Source organism: Pithys albifrons, unplaced genomic scaffold, assembly GCF_047495875.1.
Source record: "Pithys albifrons albifrons isolate INPA30051 unplaced genomic scaffold, PitAlb_v1 scaffold_50, whole genome shotgun sequence".
Classification (NCBI taxonomy): Eukaryota; Metazoa; Chordata; class Aves; order Passeriformes; family Thamnophilidae; genus Pithys; species Pithys albifrons.
Window position 1 is genome coordinate 87554 of NW_027286065.1, and position 16232 is coordinate 103785.

At 47.5% G+C, this 16232-nt stretch overlaps 2 protein-coding genes across 10 annotated transcripts in view; one reads left to right on the forward strand and one right to left on the reverse strand.

Annotated features, from left to right (window-relative positions):
• The first annotated feature begins 358 nt into the window (after positions 1–358).
• Positions 359–16232, forward strand: part of LOC139685267 (nuclear pore complex protein Nup155-like) — a 43235-nt gene continuing 27361 nt past the window's right edge. For all 9 annotated transcript variants that reach the window (XR_011700071.1, XR_011700070.1, XR_011700072.1 and 6 more), the window contains exons 1-5: positions 359–509; positions 2142–2287; positions 5340–5498; positions 6320–6455; positions 6637–6756. The gene's annotated coding sequence lies outside the window, so the exon portion shown is untranslated. The remainder of the gene's footprint in view (positions 510–2141; positions 2288–5339; positions 5499–6319; positions 6456–6636; positions 6757–16232) is intronic.
• LOC139685262 (mucin-1-like) lies at positions 3101–12084 on the reverse strand. The gene is made up of 2 exons (XM_071581926.1): positions 12029–12084; positions 3101–5114 (listed from the first exon to the last, which is right to left on the reverse strand). The coding sequence occupies exons 1-2, from the start codon at positions 12082–12084 to the stop codon at positions 3101–3103; spliced, it is 2070 nt and encodes a 689-aa protein (XP_071438027.1).

Consider the following 16232-nt stretch of genomic DNA (forward strand, 5'->3'; position numbering starts at 1 on the left):
CTTACAGCTAAGGACTGGGACCTTTTGGGCAGACACATTTGGCAAGCAGCTAATAGCAATGACTGTGCAGCCATCCATGCGTCCGTGGCCTGGACACACATCCTTGCCATGTTAGATGTACAAGAAAAAAACAGCAAATCAGCAGGTTCTGCTATAAAGCAGCCTGGGTCGCCCAAAAAATCACCAGAAAAAAATAGAAAAAATAAAAGTGTTGCCTTTTATTCAGACTCTGAGCCCCCAGAGGGCAAAAACAGCTTTGAAAATGACTTTACAGCAACTTCCCTATCACAGGATGCCTTGGCTTCCCCTTTGGAAACAAAGAAACCCCACACAGGAAATGAACATTTAGTTTTAAAAACCCAAGATAAGTTTTTCAGCCTGGGAGAGCTTCTTCGACACGAGGGCAGGCTGCAGGCACTCCTCTGTCCGACCTTGCGGCCACCTCCAGCTTTCTTCGGCCCGGAGAAACAACCATGCATCTGTCTGACAACCACATGGACGCAAATACTGTGAGTTTTAACTGTCCTTTTTCTCACCCGCACCGGCAGAAAGACTTGGGCACATTTTTAAACCCCCATTCAGCCCATCTCTCCAGCCTGTCCAGGTCCCTCTGCAGGGCCTTTCTGTTCTCCAGCAGACTGACACTCTCCCCCTCACTTGGTGTCATCTGCACATTTACTAATGACTACAGGCCAGGATGCCATTGGCCTGCTTGGCCACCTGGACACACTGCTGGCTCCTGTTCAACTGCTGTCAATCATTGTGCTTTATGGAAGACAAAAAATCCATTAGCAGTGGATGGTTTTAGTCTCTTGACCTCAGGGTTATGGGCTCAGCAAGCTTCCACTGCTCCATTCTGCTCTCCCCATCCTTCCAGAGGACATGGGACCCCCACCAAAGGGCCTTGTGTCCAGACAAGGGGAAGGAAAAGTGCTGGAGAATGCAGGCATCAATCACTCTGCTCCTCACATGCTAAGTGAATTGCTCTACAATGCCTTTACTAGCAGATCTGATTACTCTAAAATTTTGCTTAAAGTACATTTCTTTCCATCTGAACTACTAGTTACAATCTGATGATTTTAAGCCAAAGAATGCATTCAGTGAAGTAATATATAAATTCAAATACATCTGGTTTTTTTACCTTTAAAAATAAAGGTGAAATATTAGTATTAGCTTTTCTCCTTTGTCGGTGTTAAAATCACCTTACAAAGTATTTAAACAGAGAAAATCCTGTGTGTCCTGGGAAAAAGATTTAGATATTTCCATATGAAATATACTATCTTTACATATTAAAAGTTATTTTCTGCTATGTTTCATAACAAGGAAACATTTATGCTGGTCCTGTTACTGCAGTTCTCTTCATACAAATGATGTCCAAAGTCTCGCCTCATGTCTTTAATTAAATCTCAATGTTTTCATGAATGTATGTTGTGTTAAGCAATATCCTGTAGTCCATTAAGTGGATTTCTATTCTCAGATCTGGAGAAATAACAGAAGAGTTGAAAACAGGCACAAGTCACAGACTTAAGGTTCAACACTTCTTTTTTCTTTCTAGTTAATAGAACAAGGATGCCTCTAACAACATTACAACTTTATCAAAGAGAGTATTTCAAAGTATATCACAAGGTACCTCTGATAGTTTTCAGATGACAGCAAGTAATTGCAGCGTAGACGTTACCTTTTGTTTCCATAACACTTGCTCTGCTCTCAGATGAAGAAAGGGTAGGCTCTGTTTTCCCAGTTTAGATTTGGAGATGTGGAAAACAGATCAGCAGAGAGGGATGTGCTAATGCAGTAGATGAAATAAATGGTGACAGTTACAGGGAAGTAAATAGCAGGAATGTGAACCATTTCTCATTGTCAATATTATCAACAACTGTATCCTTACTTTTATGGGACTGTTTTCCTTCTGTGTCAGTGTTACTAATTCCCAGTCAAGACTGTGATTAAGGAAAGGTAATGGAAGGCAGAAGCAAGAGACAGTTTGAAAGAACAGCTGTTCTAAGGGATTCAAGCACATTTCTTCGAGGTGATGGAACAAAGTGTCTGTCTGCTCACACAACTTGTATTTCACTTTGTTGTGGTTTAGTCCCATCTGGCAAGTAACTATTGCTCACTCCCACACCCCCCACTCTTTTTAGGATCACAGAATGGTTTTGGTTGGAAGTGACCCTAAAGTCAACTCTCCTGCCATGGGCAGAGGCATTTCAACTAGACCAGGTTTCTCAAACCCCATCCAACCTGTCCTTGAAGGCTTTCAGGGATGGGGCACCCACAACTCCTCTGGGTAAGCTATGCAGTGCCTCCCCATCCCCAAAGTAAAGAATTTCTTCCTAACATCTAATCAAGCTCTTCTGTAAAACCGTTCCCCCTTATTCTATTACTACATACCTTGTAAACAGTCCCTTTCTCTCTTTTTTATAAGCCGCTGTTGAGTACTGAAGGGCTACAAGGTATCCCCAGCTCTCTCAGTCTGCCCCATCCTTCTGATGATCGCTGCCCTTCTCTGCACTCGCTCCAGCAGCTCCACGTCCTTCCTGTGCTGGGCACCCCAGAGCTGGGCTCAGCGCTCCAGTGGGGTCTCACTGGGGCAGACCAGAGGCACAGAGCCACCTGTGCCATCCCGCCGGCCGCCCGGGATGCAGACCGGGATGCGGCTGGCTGTCCGGGATGCAGACCGGGATGCGGCTGGCTGTCCGGGATGCAGACCGGGATGCGGCTGGCTGTCCGGGATGCGACTGGTTGTCCGGGATGCGGCTGGCTGTCCGGGATGCGGCTGGCTGCCCGGGATGCGACTGGCTGCCCGGGATGCGGCTGGTTGTCCAGGATACGGCTGGTTGTCCGGGATGCAGACCGGGATGCGACTGGTTGTCCGGGATGCAGACCGGGATGCGGCTGGCTGTCCGGGATGCGACTGGTTGTCCGGGATGCGGCTGGCTGTCCGGGATGCGACTGGCTGCCCGGGATGCGGCTGGCTGCCCGGGATGCGACTGGCTGTCCGGGATGCGACTGGTTGTCCAGGATACGGCTGGTTGTCCAGGATACGGCTGGCTTTCAGGGTTGCGGGCGAGACTCCCCCTCGGGTTGCCAAGCCGGCGGTCTAAGAGGCGGAGGCAGCGAACAGCCTCACGCTGAGCCCGGCTCGGAGAGGCAGAGGAAGATCCACCCTTGTGCGTTGGGACCCTTCCACCCTCCCGACCCTCGCGCGGGGCCGTTCCCTCGCTCCGGGAGCCGGGCGGGGCGGTGTTTGGGGCGGTGCTGGGGCGATGTTGGGGAGATGCTGGGGCGGTACTGGGGAGATGCTGGGACGGTGCTGGGGAGATGCTGGGACGGTGCTGGGGAGATGCTGGGACGGTGCTGGGGAGATAGGTGAGTGGGAGATGTTGGGGCGGTGCTGGGGCGGTGCCGGGGCGGTGCTGGAGAGATGTTGGGGCGGTGCTGAGGAGATGCCGGGGCGATGCCGGGGCGGTGCCGGGGCGGTGCCGGAGAGATGTTGGGGCGGTGCCGAGGAGATGCCGGGGTGGTGCTGGAGAGATGTCGGGGCGGTGCCGGGGCGGTGCCGGGGCGGTGCCGGGGCGGTGCTGGAGAGATGTTGGGGCGGTGCCGAGGAGATGCCGGGGCGGTGCCGGGGCGGTGCTGGAGAGATGCCGGGGCGGTGCTGGAGAGATGCCGCGGCGATGCCGGGGCGGTGCCGGGGCGGTGCCGGGGCGGTGCTGAGGAGATGCCGGGGCGGTGCTGGAGAGATGTTGGGGCGGTGCCGAGGAGATGCCGGGGCGGTGCCGGGGCGGTGCCGGGGCGGTGCTGGAGAGATGTTGGGGCGGTGCCGAGGAGATGCCGGGGCGGTGCTGGAGAGATGTCGGGGCGGTGCCGGGACGGTGCCGGGGCGATGCCGGGGCAATGCCGGGGCGGTGCTGGAGAGATGTTGGGGCGGTGCTGAGGAGATGCCTGGGCGGTGCCGGGGCGGTGCCGGGGCGGTGCTGGAGAGATGTTGGGGCGGTGCTGAGGAGATGCCGGGACGGTGCCGGGGCGGTGCCGGGCGGTGCTGGGGCGGTGCTGGAGAGATGTTGGGGCGGTGCCGAGGAGATGCCGGGGCGGTGCCGGGGCGGTGCTGGAGAGATGCCGGGGCGGTGCTGGAGAGATGCCGCGGCGATGCCGGGGCGGTGCCGGGGCGGTGCCGGGGCGGTGCTGAGGAGATGCCGGGGCGGTGCCGGGGCGGTGCCGGGGCGGTGCCGGGGCGGTGCTGAGGAGATGCCGGGGCGGTGCCGGGACGGTGCCGGGGCGATGCCTGGGCGGTGCCGGGGCGGTGCCGGGGCGGTGCCGGGGAGATGCCGGGGCGGTGCCGGGGAGATGCCGGGGCGGTGCCGGGGCGGTGCCGGGGCGGTGCTGAGGAGATGCCGGGGCGGTGCCGGGACGGTGCTGGGGCGGTGCTGGAGAGATGTTGGGGCGGTGCCGAGGAGATGCCGGGGCGGTGCTGGGGCGGTGCTGGAGAGATGCCGGGGCGGTGCTGAGGAGATGCCGGGGCGGTGCTGGAGAGATGCCGCGGCGATGCCGGGGCGGTGCCGGGACGGTGCCGGGGCGGTGCCGGGACGGTGCCGGGACGGTGCCGGGGCGGTGCCTGGGCGGTGCCGGGGCGGTGCCGGGGCGGTGCCTGGGCGGTGCCTGGGCGGTGCCGGGGCGGTGCCGGGGCGGTGCCGGGACGGTGCTGAGGAGATGCCGGGGCGGTGCCGGGGCGGTGCTGCGGTTGCGCCCTGCTCTGGCCCAGCCCTGGCCCGGCCCCGGAGGCTGCGGCAGCGCGGGAGGTTGACGGGACCGGCGTTGGGGCCGGCACTAGGGCTCGGCTGGGGCTGGCGAGACCGAGTCGGGGTCCCGCATCACCGAGACCCCGATTGCGGCGAGCGGGCCCCGGGTTGTTTGCGCGGCCGGTCCGTGTGCCGCCGAGCAGCCCGCCCAGCGCCGGCCCCGCACGGACGCGGTGGGGCCCCCGGGCCGCCCTCTCGGCCCGGGCCGCTCCCAGCGGTTCGTGCTCCGGCCCCGCAGCGCGCTCTGCCTCGCTCTGTGTGTTCAGGGTGCCTGGCACCGTGCTTGGCCTCGCGGCTGCTCCCCTCTCCCAGCCCCTGGCGGGGCAATCCCGTGGCTCCTGCCGGCCTCACGCCCATGTCCCGGGCGCTCCCGCCCGGTCCGGGTTGGCAATAGATCCATATAGGGCTGAGCATGAACCGGCGCCGTCCGTGCCCAAGCGGGAGCGACCCCGGGCAGAGCTCGCCTCTGCGTTGTCCCCCTCCGCCCACCGCTCCTGACAGACCTCTCGGCCTTTTTTCTGTTTGTTTCTTAATTTCTAGAGCTCCTCTAGGGCTGTGTGAAAGAACCGCTGCTTGCTGTGCTGTGTGATGGTTACGTAGGGTTCAATGAGAATGGAGATTAAGCTCGATGTGCTCATCTCTACGTCCATCAAGCAAAGCAAAGCGTTGCCTCGCATCGCGTGGGTTGGACAGATAAGTGTAATGGACTTCTATTTGAATAAACTTCTGTGAAGAGTAAGGCTTTTAGTTATATAATAGTTTGCAATTACACTTAGTTGAGGATGTGGGTAAAAAAAGCCTCAGGAAGTGATGTAAACACATCTCAAGAGTTATTAAAATAAATGGCTTGGATTTTTATCTTCTTGACATGAGGCTGGAGATTCAGGATTTCTCAGAGAAACAACGCAGAGCCTTTTTGTTTTCCTTCACAAAAGCCGTCCCTTATATGAGATTATTGTTTTGATGGTTCTAGTTTTTCATAACCTTTTTTACAGTACATGGTGGGAAACGTGAACAATTCCCCCCCACCCCCGCCAGCACATCCTGCATTTGTTGAAAGAAATGCCTTCTTAGACTTTTTTGATAAAATGAGTAATTTTTTTCTTGTCTTTTATTGGAATTTAAGTAGGTAGTAATTTAAGGGCAATCCTTTTTTTCTGTTGGAATCACTGACAAATATCTCAATAAATTAAACACTACAAGACAAGACAGCCACTGTCCAATTTTTGTCATTTTTTAGCAAGCTGAGTTACTGTGAAGAACTTTTTAATAATAACTGTAAAATTAGTTTGGTAGTTTGAAACCTGTGAACCAAACTGATTGTCACCATAGGTTGATGCTAAATATGTTGTGCTGTAAAGCAGATATGACAAAGACTGGAGTTAGAATTGTAATTGCAGTTCTTAACATACTATTTTTATTACTGTTTTTCCTTAACTTCTTTTATCTGTGCATTATTTTGTAGGCTTGTGTAGAAAATACATTTAAAAAAATTAAATGCTTTTCTATTCTTTTAACAGGAAAAAGAGACTGTTTTTCTTCTAGATGGTAAACATATAAATGAAATTAACCTGGCATCAGGGAAGACAAGGAAGAAAATCCCTCAGCTTCAGACATTGTTGAAAAATGTGGTTGTCTTAACAACATCAGGAAATGGTTAAGTACAGTATCTTATGTGTTGGAAGTTCGTGTTATGTTGTTTGTAACAATCTAGAAGGGCAGAATATCTAAATGATCTGCCCATTTACTGGCAATTTTAGAACTGTAGCTGAGATGGAAGTAATGTAAGTACTTCACAATAATATCCTTTAAAACTTTTCTCCCCCAATCAACACAGCTGCTTGGCTGGCAGGAATACTTACAACAGGAGAGCTGTTTCTTTGGAATAAAGATCAGGACTGCTTGAAAATTGTGCCAGCAATCGAAGAGTCTGGGAAAGTAGTGGCAGCAGCACAAGGTAGGTTTTTTCAATCAATCCTGTGAAAAATTGAGTAGAGAGAAAGTTATTTGGATTTCCTTTAGACTTATTTCATGAATAAAACTATATTCTCACATTGCTTTGCATTTGTATAATTTGTATGCTAGCTAAACTTTGGGAAATGTTCTTTTTGTCATTTGAATGGTGCAGGTATTTCCATTTAATAATCCCCTGTAAGCAGCAATTCATTTTCCAATACTGTAAGTGTACTTTTTAATGGTCAGTTTGTAACTGTAGGTGAGTCTTCCTGACTAGGTTGTCAGTACTCTCGAGCAGATGTACATCTGATATAAACAGTATATGGGCAACTGGAAGCTTGTTCTATAAGTGGGATTTTATGACAAATGCTAGCTGGAGAGAATAAATAAAGGCATATATTTGCAAACTTAAGTATCAAATCATCATGCATTGGATAATATCACTGATATCAGCTTGTAAAATGAAGTATTGTCCAGCAATTCTGTAATTTCAGGGAAGATCAGTAGTGCATTTAGTATCTAAAGGTAATACATAGTTGAGTAGTTACACATTTATTGCTGCTTTTCATGAAAGATTGATGCCCAAAAAGGCAGAACAAACTGTTTAGAGACAAAGTTTTAGTCCATAAACAGCAAGGTATTTATTAAGACAACGTTGGGAAGCCCCCGACTAGCGTCGGACAAAGAGCTTCAAAATCTACAGTGAGAAGCTACAGTATTTATACATTTTGGTGAGGGATTACAGTATTCTTACATACATATTCATGCATAATTATAATATTGCAATATAATATTCATAGCAGGCGGAGTTGGGGCGGAGCTGTCCATTTTGAGGAATATTATGAGGGGAGATCCTGTTACTTCATCAGGTGGTGGTCGCATTCTTGCTCCTCATCCTCATGAACTCTGTATGATCTTGCAGTGGGTTTTGCCAACTATGGTGTTCTGGTTTCTTTTCTTGGGATTAACCTGTCAATTTGTTGTTTAGCTAAGCACAGGTCTACGCTAATTGGATCGTTAATTATGACTCCACTGAAGGTTAAACCTTATCTCTTGGAAACTCCCATGAAAGTTGGGTGCTTTTCTCTACTTCATTCCCCCCCTTTTCTTATGGCTTGCGGATTCTTCCGCCAAGCCCAAAAGAATTTTGTGCTGTTTTCACCATAATCCATAAAGTTTGGGTTCTCTTAATTATGGTGCTAATCTTGTACCACAAGTACACATTCAGGAGTGTTAGCAGGACGGTACTTACGGCTATAGCTATCATTGGATGCACTAAAGAATTGAATACCTGTGTTGCAGTAGGGGAACGTCCTGTTAGGATATCCCACCAATGCTGTTCTCCCTCTCGCTCCACCTTTGTCAGGATAGTTTTTATCTTTGCTGTATCGTGTTCTACTTGCCATAAGGTGCGTTGTGTACTTCTGTTTACTTCTTGCACTAATCTTTCTATGTCTGGGTGTCTAAGCATTTTCTTAAGAAGTTCAGTATCCATACCTATTTGCAGGTGTGGTATATTATGATACAGGCTATAATTTACTTCTATCAGCTGTTTAGTAGTTATCGGAGCAGTGTAGTCAAAATCACAACTTATAATGCGAGTAAAATTACATACACAAAAGTTAGTACCATTAGTTGTTTCATGGCAATGGTCAATTGTGAGTTCAGTACAGAGAGTCCTAAGGCATGCACATCCATTGCCGATATAGTATACCTGCGATTTGGTTTGATTGTGGGGTAACATTTCAAAGGTACATACGCTATTTTCAGTGTCTAAGCACAGGTCTTCTCCTTCTACAATAGTATTTTCACAGACATAACCTAAGTGTCCTTTGGAGATGCACGTTTTTAAGCTGACTGTTATCCATTTCCCCTTAATGTAATCAAAACTGGCTCAGACGTTATGATCAATTGGTCGAACTAAAACGTTTTGGTGCATTGTCCCCAGAGTCAGGACAGGAAAAACAGTTCGTTCCCTGGCGGCACTGATCGTGAGTACATATGCCTCGATTTGTTCATGTTGGGGATTGTAGGTAAAATTTACCAGGTGCCACCAGGCTTGATGATCCTTTTCAAACTGGGTAGTGGAATTGTTTTTAGCTATTAGTTCTCTTATTTCTTGAGGCAAAATTTCTGAGACTCCTTCCCTTATAATTCCAGCTGTTACAGACTGTACCCACTGCTGTGTTTGGATGCATTGGAGAGCGAGTGCAACCGTCCTGCTAACATCCCCAGCATATTCTGCAATCTTAAGGAAATCCTCAGCCGTGTGGTTAGCTAATAGGGTTAGCAGTTTGACTGCTACCGATTGTGTTTCGGCCAGGGCCAACATAGATGAGCTTATGGGAACCCTAAGTCTCCCCAGATCTGAAGTAACTGAGCTTAACTTATTTACTAATACCTCCTGGTCGATCGTGTTCAATACTCTTAATCCCGTCCCTAACCATCCAGTTACATCTCTACGGACTCGCTGGGGATAGGATCTAGCTGCCAGCCATGCATTCCAGCCTGTGAGGCTCTGCTGAATAAAGGGCTGGCATTCCCCTCGTAATTGCGAAACATCTACCTGGACATTAACTTTAATTCTTTTTAGTGAGTATGCAGGATCTAATAACAATTTCTGCCCATTTGAGTGGCTTATTACCTGTGGACCAATAAGAGTCAGATTATGTATTCTTCTACAAATTGGGCTGAGAAGTACTGAAGTTGTGGGGGTTTTAGTAGTAATAGGGGTGTCTTCTGCGACATGGATCATAAACTGGTCCGATACCGCTCGATCTCTATTTAACCATATACAAGTTACTGTGACAAACTGAGTTAAAATCATTTTTAGTTCACATTTCTCCTCTCCACTGCTTTCTACTGTGTCCCATAAGCAGCTAACTGATCCTTCTCTTTTTACCCATACTGGATGTTGTATCTCTTTACTGAATGTAAGGATTGAGCCTTTCTTCGGGGTTATGGTTAGTCTAACCTGTCCCTTATCCTGACTCACCAAATTGGCAGGTTTACATCCTATCTGAATCTCTTCCCCTCTTTTCCCAGTTATACTCGTTAGTTTTCCTTGACTCTCTGTGTATTGCCAATCATATGGCATATATGATTGGTTGTTGTGCAAGACATAGATAACTAAATACTGGTTGACTTCTGGGCTAGACTGTGGATCCTTCGCTTCGGACCACATAAGCGCCTTCTTCATTCGTGCAGTAGACCAAGGCCATTGCAACTCAAACGATAAAATTATACTTATCCAGTGTCCCGAAATCATTATGAGGAGCATGGTTAAATCCATTGTCAATGATTGTCGTTAGGGATCCTTCTTCCTTTAGTGGAGAGTCATTCCTTGAAATTCCTGGTCCAGGCTACAGGGAGTTGAGGGGGCAGAAACAGTTACTCCTGAAACAGACATTCCCGTTATTCTTTCCCAGGATTCCTCGTCATAATTTTGCAAATAGTGAGCCCCGATTCCTGCCCCACAATACTCAGCTATTGCCCAGGTTTTATCCTCACAAAGGATTCTCCGCACTGCGTTCCTAGTCCAATGTTCCAGATTCATTAAATACCAATGATCCCTGTTTTCTACTACTAATGTTGATATTATGTGTAGATTTTCTACATCTTGTGGTGACCAATGTTGTTCTAACAGATCTCTATAGCGGTCTGTGATATCCTGATTAAATTTACGGTCGCAACTCATACAAGTACCGTAGTGTCTGTAATAATTTTGATGTACCCACCAAATTTTCTGACACCCACCACACAACACTTTGTACCAACGGTAGTGGGACCCATCTTTCCCACATCCACAAAAATATCTTGGTCCTTTTGATATTCTTTTTCTGATCTGTGATGATTTCGACCAATTCCTTCCTCCCGTGTGGGCTAATTCTTGAGCCAGGGATATTACTCCCCATGCTTTTACGTTTGGCTTAACCTCTTTAACTATTGGTAACAGGGCTCTTGTCCAGCGCCGCCTCTGTATTTTAGTGAGATTACGTTCATCCATTTTCTGAGGGGGAGTTTTCTTGTTCAGGTTCCGGGGCTTTCTTAACCCGTGAGTAGTGGATCCAGGTAGGTCGTTCCTTTATTCGGACTGCCGTGAAGGTGGTCAGCAATACCTGGAACGGTCCCTCCCACCTCTCTTGTAGGGGTTCTCCTAAAAGATTCTGAACATATACCCAGTCACCAGAGTTAAAGGGGTGCAACTTGTTATCGGGTTGTCTAGGCTGTTGTCCTATTACTATAGTGGCATTTTTGTCAAACTGTTTCCCTATCGCAGTAATGTAATCATATACATACTGGTTGCCTATATGATCTATAGCTTCACTGTTCACAATTTGCATTGCATAGGGTCGCCCATACAGGATTTCAAACGGGCTCAGCTTTTCTTTTGATCTGGGCTTGACCCTTAATCGAATCAAGGCAATAGGCAAGGCTTGGTACCATTGCAGGTTGGTCTCCTGACATATCTTAGCAATTTGTTGTTTAAGAAGATGATTCATTTTTTCTACTTGCCCACTGGCTTGGGGCCTATAGGGTGTATGCAATTGCCACTTGATTTGTAGTGCCTTGCTGATTGCCTGAACAATCTTTGCACAAAAATGCGTTCCCCGGTCCAATGAAATATTTTTAGGTATCCCAAACCTTGGTATAATTTCATTCAGTAATACTTTAATCACCTCTTTTTCTTTACATGTCTTACATGGAAAGGCTTCAGGCCACCCAGAAAATGTGTCAGTTAAAACTAGCATATATCGATATCCCCCTTTCCTTGGGAGTTCGGAGAAATCAATTTGCCACATTTCCCCTGGGAATTTCCCTTTGTTAATTGCTCCCAAGTGTACTTTTGTTCCAGTGTTTGGATTGTTTTTCAGACAGCGCTCACACCGGGAGGTCACTTGTTTTATGGTAGTATATAGTTTAGGTCCTGCTATTCTACTTTTAAGATACTGATAGAGGGGATCTAAACCCCAGTGAGTTTTCTCATGTTCTGTCTTTACGAATTGCCACATTATATTTCCTGGCAATATTAACTGCCCTGTTTCCATTTGGCCCCATCCACTATCCAGTAGCTTGCCCTTATTTCTCTGTATCCACTTATGATCTGTTTCTCGATATTCCGGTTGGAAGTTAGTATCCAACTCTCCAGGTACTAATGCAGTTACTAGTAGTCCTTGACCCTTTATTGCAGCTAACTTGGCTTCTGCGTCAGCTTTCCTATTACCTATTTCTGGGACGGTGTTACCTTTCAGGTGTCCTTTACAATGCATTACGGCCACTTGGTCCGGGAGCTGGACGGCTTCCAGTAGTCGTAGGATTTCTTCTGCATGTTTTACAACCTTCCCCTGGGTGGTTAATAATCCCCGTTCCTTCCAAATCGCTCCATGAGCATGCACTACGGAGAAGGCATATTTAGAGTCCGTCCACACATTTATACATAGTCCGTCTGCCAATTCAAGAGCCCGGGTGAGGGCTATCAACTCTGCCTTTTGTGCAGAGGTCCCCACAGGTAAAGGATTTGATTCAATCACCTGTTCTGTAGTGGTTACCGCATACCCAGCCATCCTCACGCCTTGTTTCACAAAGCTGCTGCCGTCTGAGAACCAGTTCTCTGCTTCCGGGATTGGTATCTCTTTGAGGTCAGGACGGCTGGAGTACACTGCTTCAATAGTTTCCATGCAGTTATGCTCAAGTGGTTCCTCTGGTGTCCTTCCTTCTAAAAATGAAGCTGGATTGACAACGTTAGTGACCTGAATTACTATGTCATCAGATTCAACCAGTATTGCCTGGTACTTCAGGAATCTCGAGGGTGACAGCCAATGGCCACCCTTCTGTTCCAATACTGTCGATACAGTATGAGATACTAACACTGTCATCTTTTGTCCCAATGTGAGTTTCCTGGCCTCTTCAATGTTCAGAATTACGGCAGCGACTGCCCTTAGACATGTAGGCCATCCTTTGCTCACCTCATCCAGTTGCTTCGAGAAGTATGCCACAGCCCTTTTACATGGTCCCAGCTGTTGGGCCAACACCCCCATTGCCATTCCCTGGCGTTCATGAGAGTACAACCAAAAAGGCTTCGTCACATCTGGCAAACCCAGTGCCGGGGCCCTCATAAGTTCTTGTTTTAATCTTTTGAATGCTGCCTCAGCCTCAGGAGTCCACTCGACAGTCCTTTTGGTGTCCTTGAGTAAGTCATATAGTGGCTTTGCCAGTATCCCGTACTGGTATATCCATAACCGGCACCATCCTGTCATCCCTAAAAAGGCTCGTAAGTCTCTAGGTGTCTGGGGCTTAGGCATCTGGCATATAGCTTCTTTCCTTGTTGTTCCTAGAGATCTCTGTCCCTTTGAGATTTCATATCCCAAGTACACGACTTGTTTTTGTACTAACTGGGCCTTTTGTTGGGAGACTCGGTATCCGTTTAAGCCCAAGAAATTTAAAAGCGAAATTGTCCATAGAACACAATCTTCTTCTTTCTCATTTCCCAGGATCAGATCATCGACATACTGTAGAAGAACGCCATCTCCTGGCGGCCGTTCCCATTGCTCTAGCTCTTTAGCCAATTGGTTCCCAAAAATTGTGGGACTATTCTTGTAACCCTGGGGCAACACCGTCCATGTTAATTGAGTTTTTCTCCCCCCAATGGATTCCCATTCAAAAGCAAAAATCTTCTGACTTTCTGACGCTAAGGGAAGGCAAAAGAATGCATCTTTTAAATCCAGCACTGTAAACCAGATTAAGTTATCTTTCAATTTGGTTAAAAGGGTATATGGATTGGCCACTACCGGATGTATAGTTTTTGTAATTTCATTTACAGCTCTTAAGTCCTGTACCAATCTATATGTTCCGTTTGGTTTCTTTACTGGCAGGATGGGTGTATTAAATTCAGACTCACATTCTATTAACAATCTTAATTCTAAAAACTTCTTTATTATGGGTGTTACTCCCTCTCTGTCTTCCAGCCTTAGTGGGTATTGTTTTTTATTTACCGGCTTTGCCCCTTGTATTAATTCAACCTTTATTGGTATTGCTTGTTTCGACCTCCCAGGTGTGTCCGTTGCCCAGGCCAAGGGATACACTTCGTCCATGATTCGCTTGTTATTTTCATTGTTTCGCTCTGGTTCAACGCTGCTCATAGCTAAGCTTAGAGCAGCTATCCATCTGTCTTCATTAACCAAAAATTCCAATTCCCCCTTACTAAATTTAATGACCGCTCCCAAGTTCTCCAGCAAATCTCTCCCTAATAAAGGCTTAGGAGAATTAGGTAAATACAAGAATTGGTGTATTCCCATCTGTTTCCCAATTTTATACTTTAAGGGTTTTAGGAAAAATGCCTTTTCTGGTTGGCCTGTTGCACCTATGACTCTTACAGATTCATCACTTTGTGGTACCAATTTTTGATTTAAAACCGAGAATGTTGCTCCAGTGTCGACTAAAAAATCTAGTTCTTCATTACCCTCCCCCAGCGTTATTTTAACCAGTGGGTCCGCTAGGGAACAACCCACCGGTCCTCCTCATTGATTGCTTTGATGTGCAATAGTGGTGGCAGAGTTAGCACTTTTTATTGCCAGGAGGGGACAGTCCCGCTTCCAGTGACCTATTTGCAGGCAGTGGGAACACTGATTTGGTCCTATTCTCTGCGATACGTGTGCACCTCCCCTTCCTCGCATGAAGTTACCACGACCCCTTCCTCCTGTATTAGATCCAGGGACCCTGTCCCCGGTCCCCACAGGGTACTGACCATATGTTTCAGGGAATCCCTGGGTCATAGCTACCAAACGTGGTGGCTTCCCTGCTAGTTTCTTTTCTTCTCTATTGTTATATACTCTCCAGGCTTCCGTCATCAATTTTTCCAGATTTTTGTCGTCTGGGTGACCTAATCTTTGTAACTTTCTTCTTATGTCTGGATTACTTTGCCCTATAAACAGCCCGACCAGTTGTGCAATGCTTATTTCCGAAGCGGGATCCAAGGGAGTATATTGTCTCATTGCCTTTCTGAGTCTATCTAAGTAGTCGGTAGGTGATTCCCCTGTATCCTGTCTGATTTGATATAGGGCAGCCCAATTTATTGCCTTAGGAATCGCATTCCTTAACCCCTCGGCAATTATTTCTCGATATTGCTTCAACATTGCATAGTCTTCTGGTCGGTTCACGTCCCATCTCGGGTTTTCTCTAGGGAAAATATCCCTTAAATCTCCCCGTAAGGACCTCGCGTGCGTCCTAGCCGCATTTAGCACCAACTCCTTCTCAGTAGGAGTAAATGCATTCAATAACAAGTCCGTATCCTCCCAGTCAATGTCTTGGTTCCTAGCTATTAATTCAAATCTCTGTGCTATACTTTCTGGTTCTTCCCTGAAACTCTTCACTGCCTCCTTCCATCTATCCAACTCCCCTGATGAAAAGGGGACCTTTATTCTTCCTTGTTCTCCTTTGAGATTTATTACTTGTCTAAGGGGAGCAATTAAACGGCTATCTGCTTTCTTTCCTGTTTTCCCTTTGCTGCCTTTTTGCTTCGCCGACCTGGTTTGATAGGAATGGCTGGCACCTTCTGATTCATCACTGTCACTGCTACTTTCAGTGTCTGTTTTGCCTTTCAGTCTTCTTGTGTCTGGGGTTTTCGGTAATGTCCCAGTTTCTGCAGCGTTGGCGGTTTCTATTCTGCTTTTTCCTTGTGTTGTGTCGCTCGAAGTATCCTCCTCGCTATCCTGTTTTTCCACCGTTCCTGGCGTCACAGGAGCACCTTTGATTGTTTTTGTTTTTGTGGCAGCCTCAAATATTTGAAATCTCTGTATCAAGTCTGTTATGTCCATAAGGCTTTCTTTTTCACTATCACTATCTCGTCTCTTTCTATATTTAAGACATTGTTTTCCAATACTGCAGGCATCACAACAACGCTTTTTTGCTTTAGAATTCTTCTGATCTTTTTCTAGTGCTAACACAAAAGGGTCTTGGGGTGGGATATTTACCCCACAATCTCTCTGCCACTCTGGTTTGTCTCTCAATGAAAAAAACATTTCACAATATATAACCTCATCCCACTTTTCCAATCTGCGGAGGAACAGAAGGAGCTGCAGCATTGTATTATAATTCAAGCTCCCCTCAGGGGGCCACTTTTCTCCCTCGTCTAAGGTATATAATGGCCACCAGTCTTGACAATACTTTAACAGCTTCTTTTTACTCATGTTTCCCCCCGGGACCCCTCCAAACTCTTTCCAGTGTTTCAGAATACACCCAAGGGGGGTTTTTAAATTTATTTCTTTACCTTCCTTACTCGGTTGACTGCCCATTGTCAATATTTACTCCCACTAGATTGTCAATCGCTTCGTTCGTCTCTAGCCGGCCTTCTCGCGAAGGACGCGGAAACGTAGATCGGAACTCCTCACTCGCTTCGCAGTCAGACTGCGTCTCATTCACTCTCTTTCACACTCTTGCACCCCCTCTGACCGCCCCCCTTAATATTGGATCAAAATAATG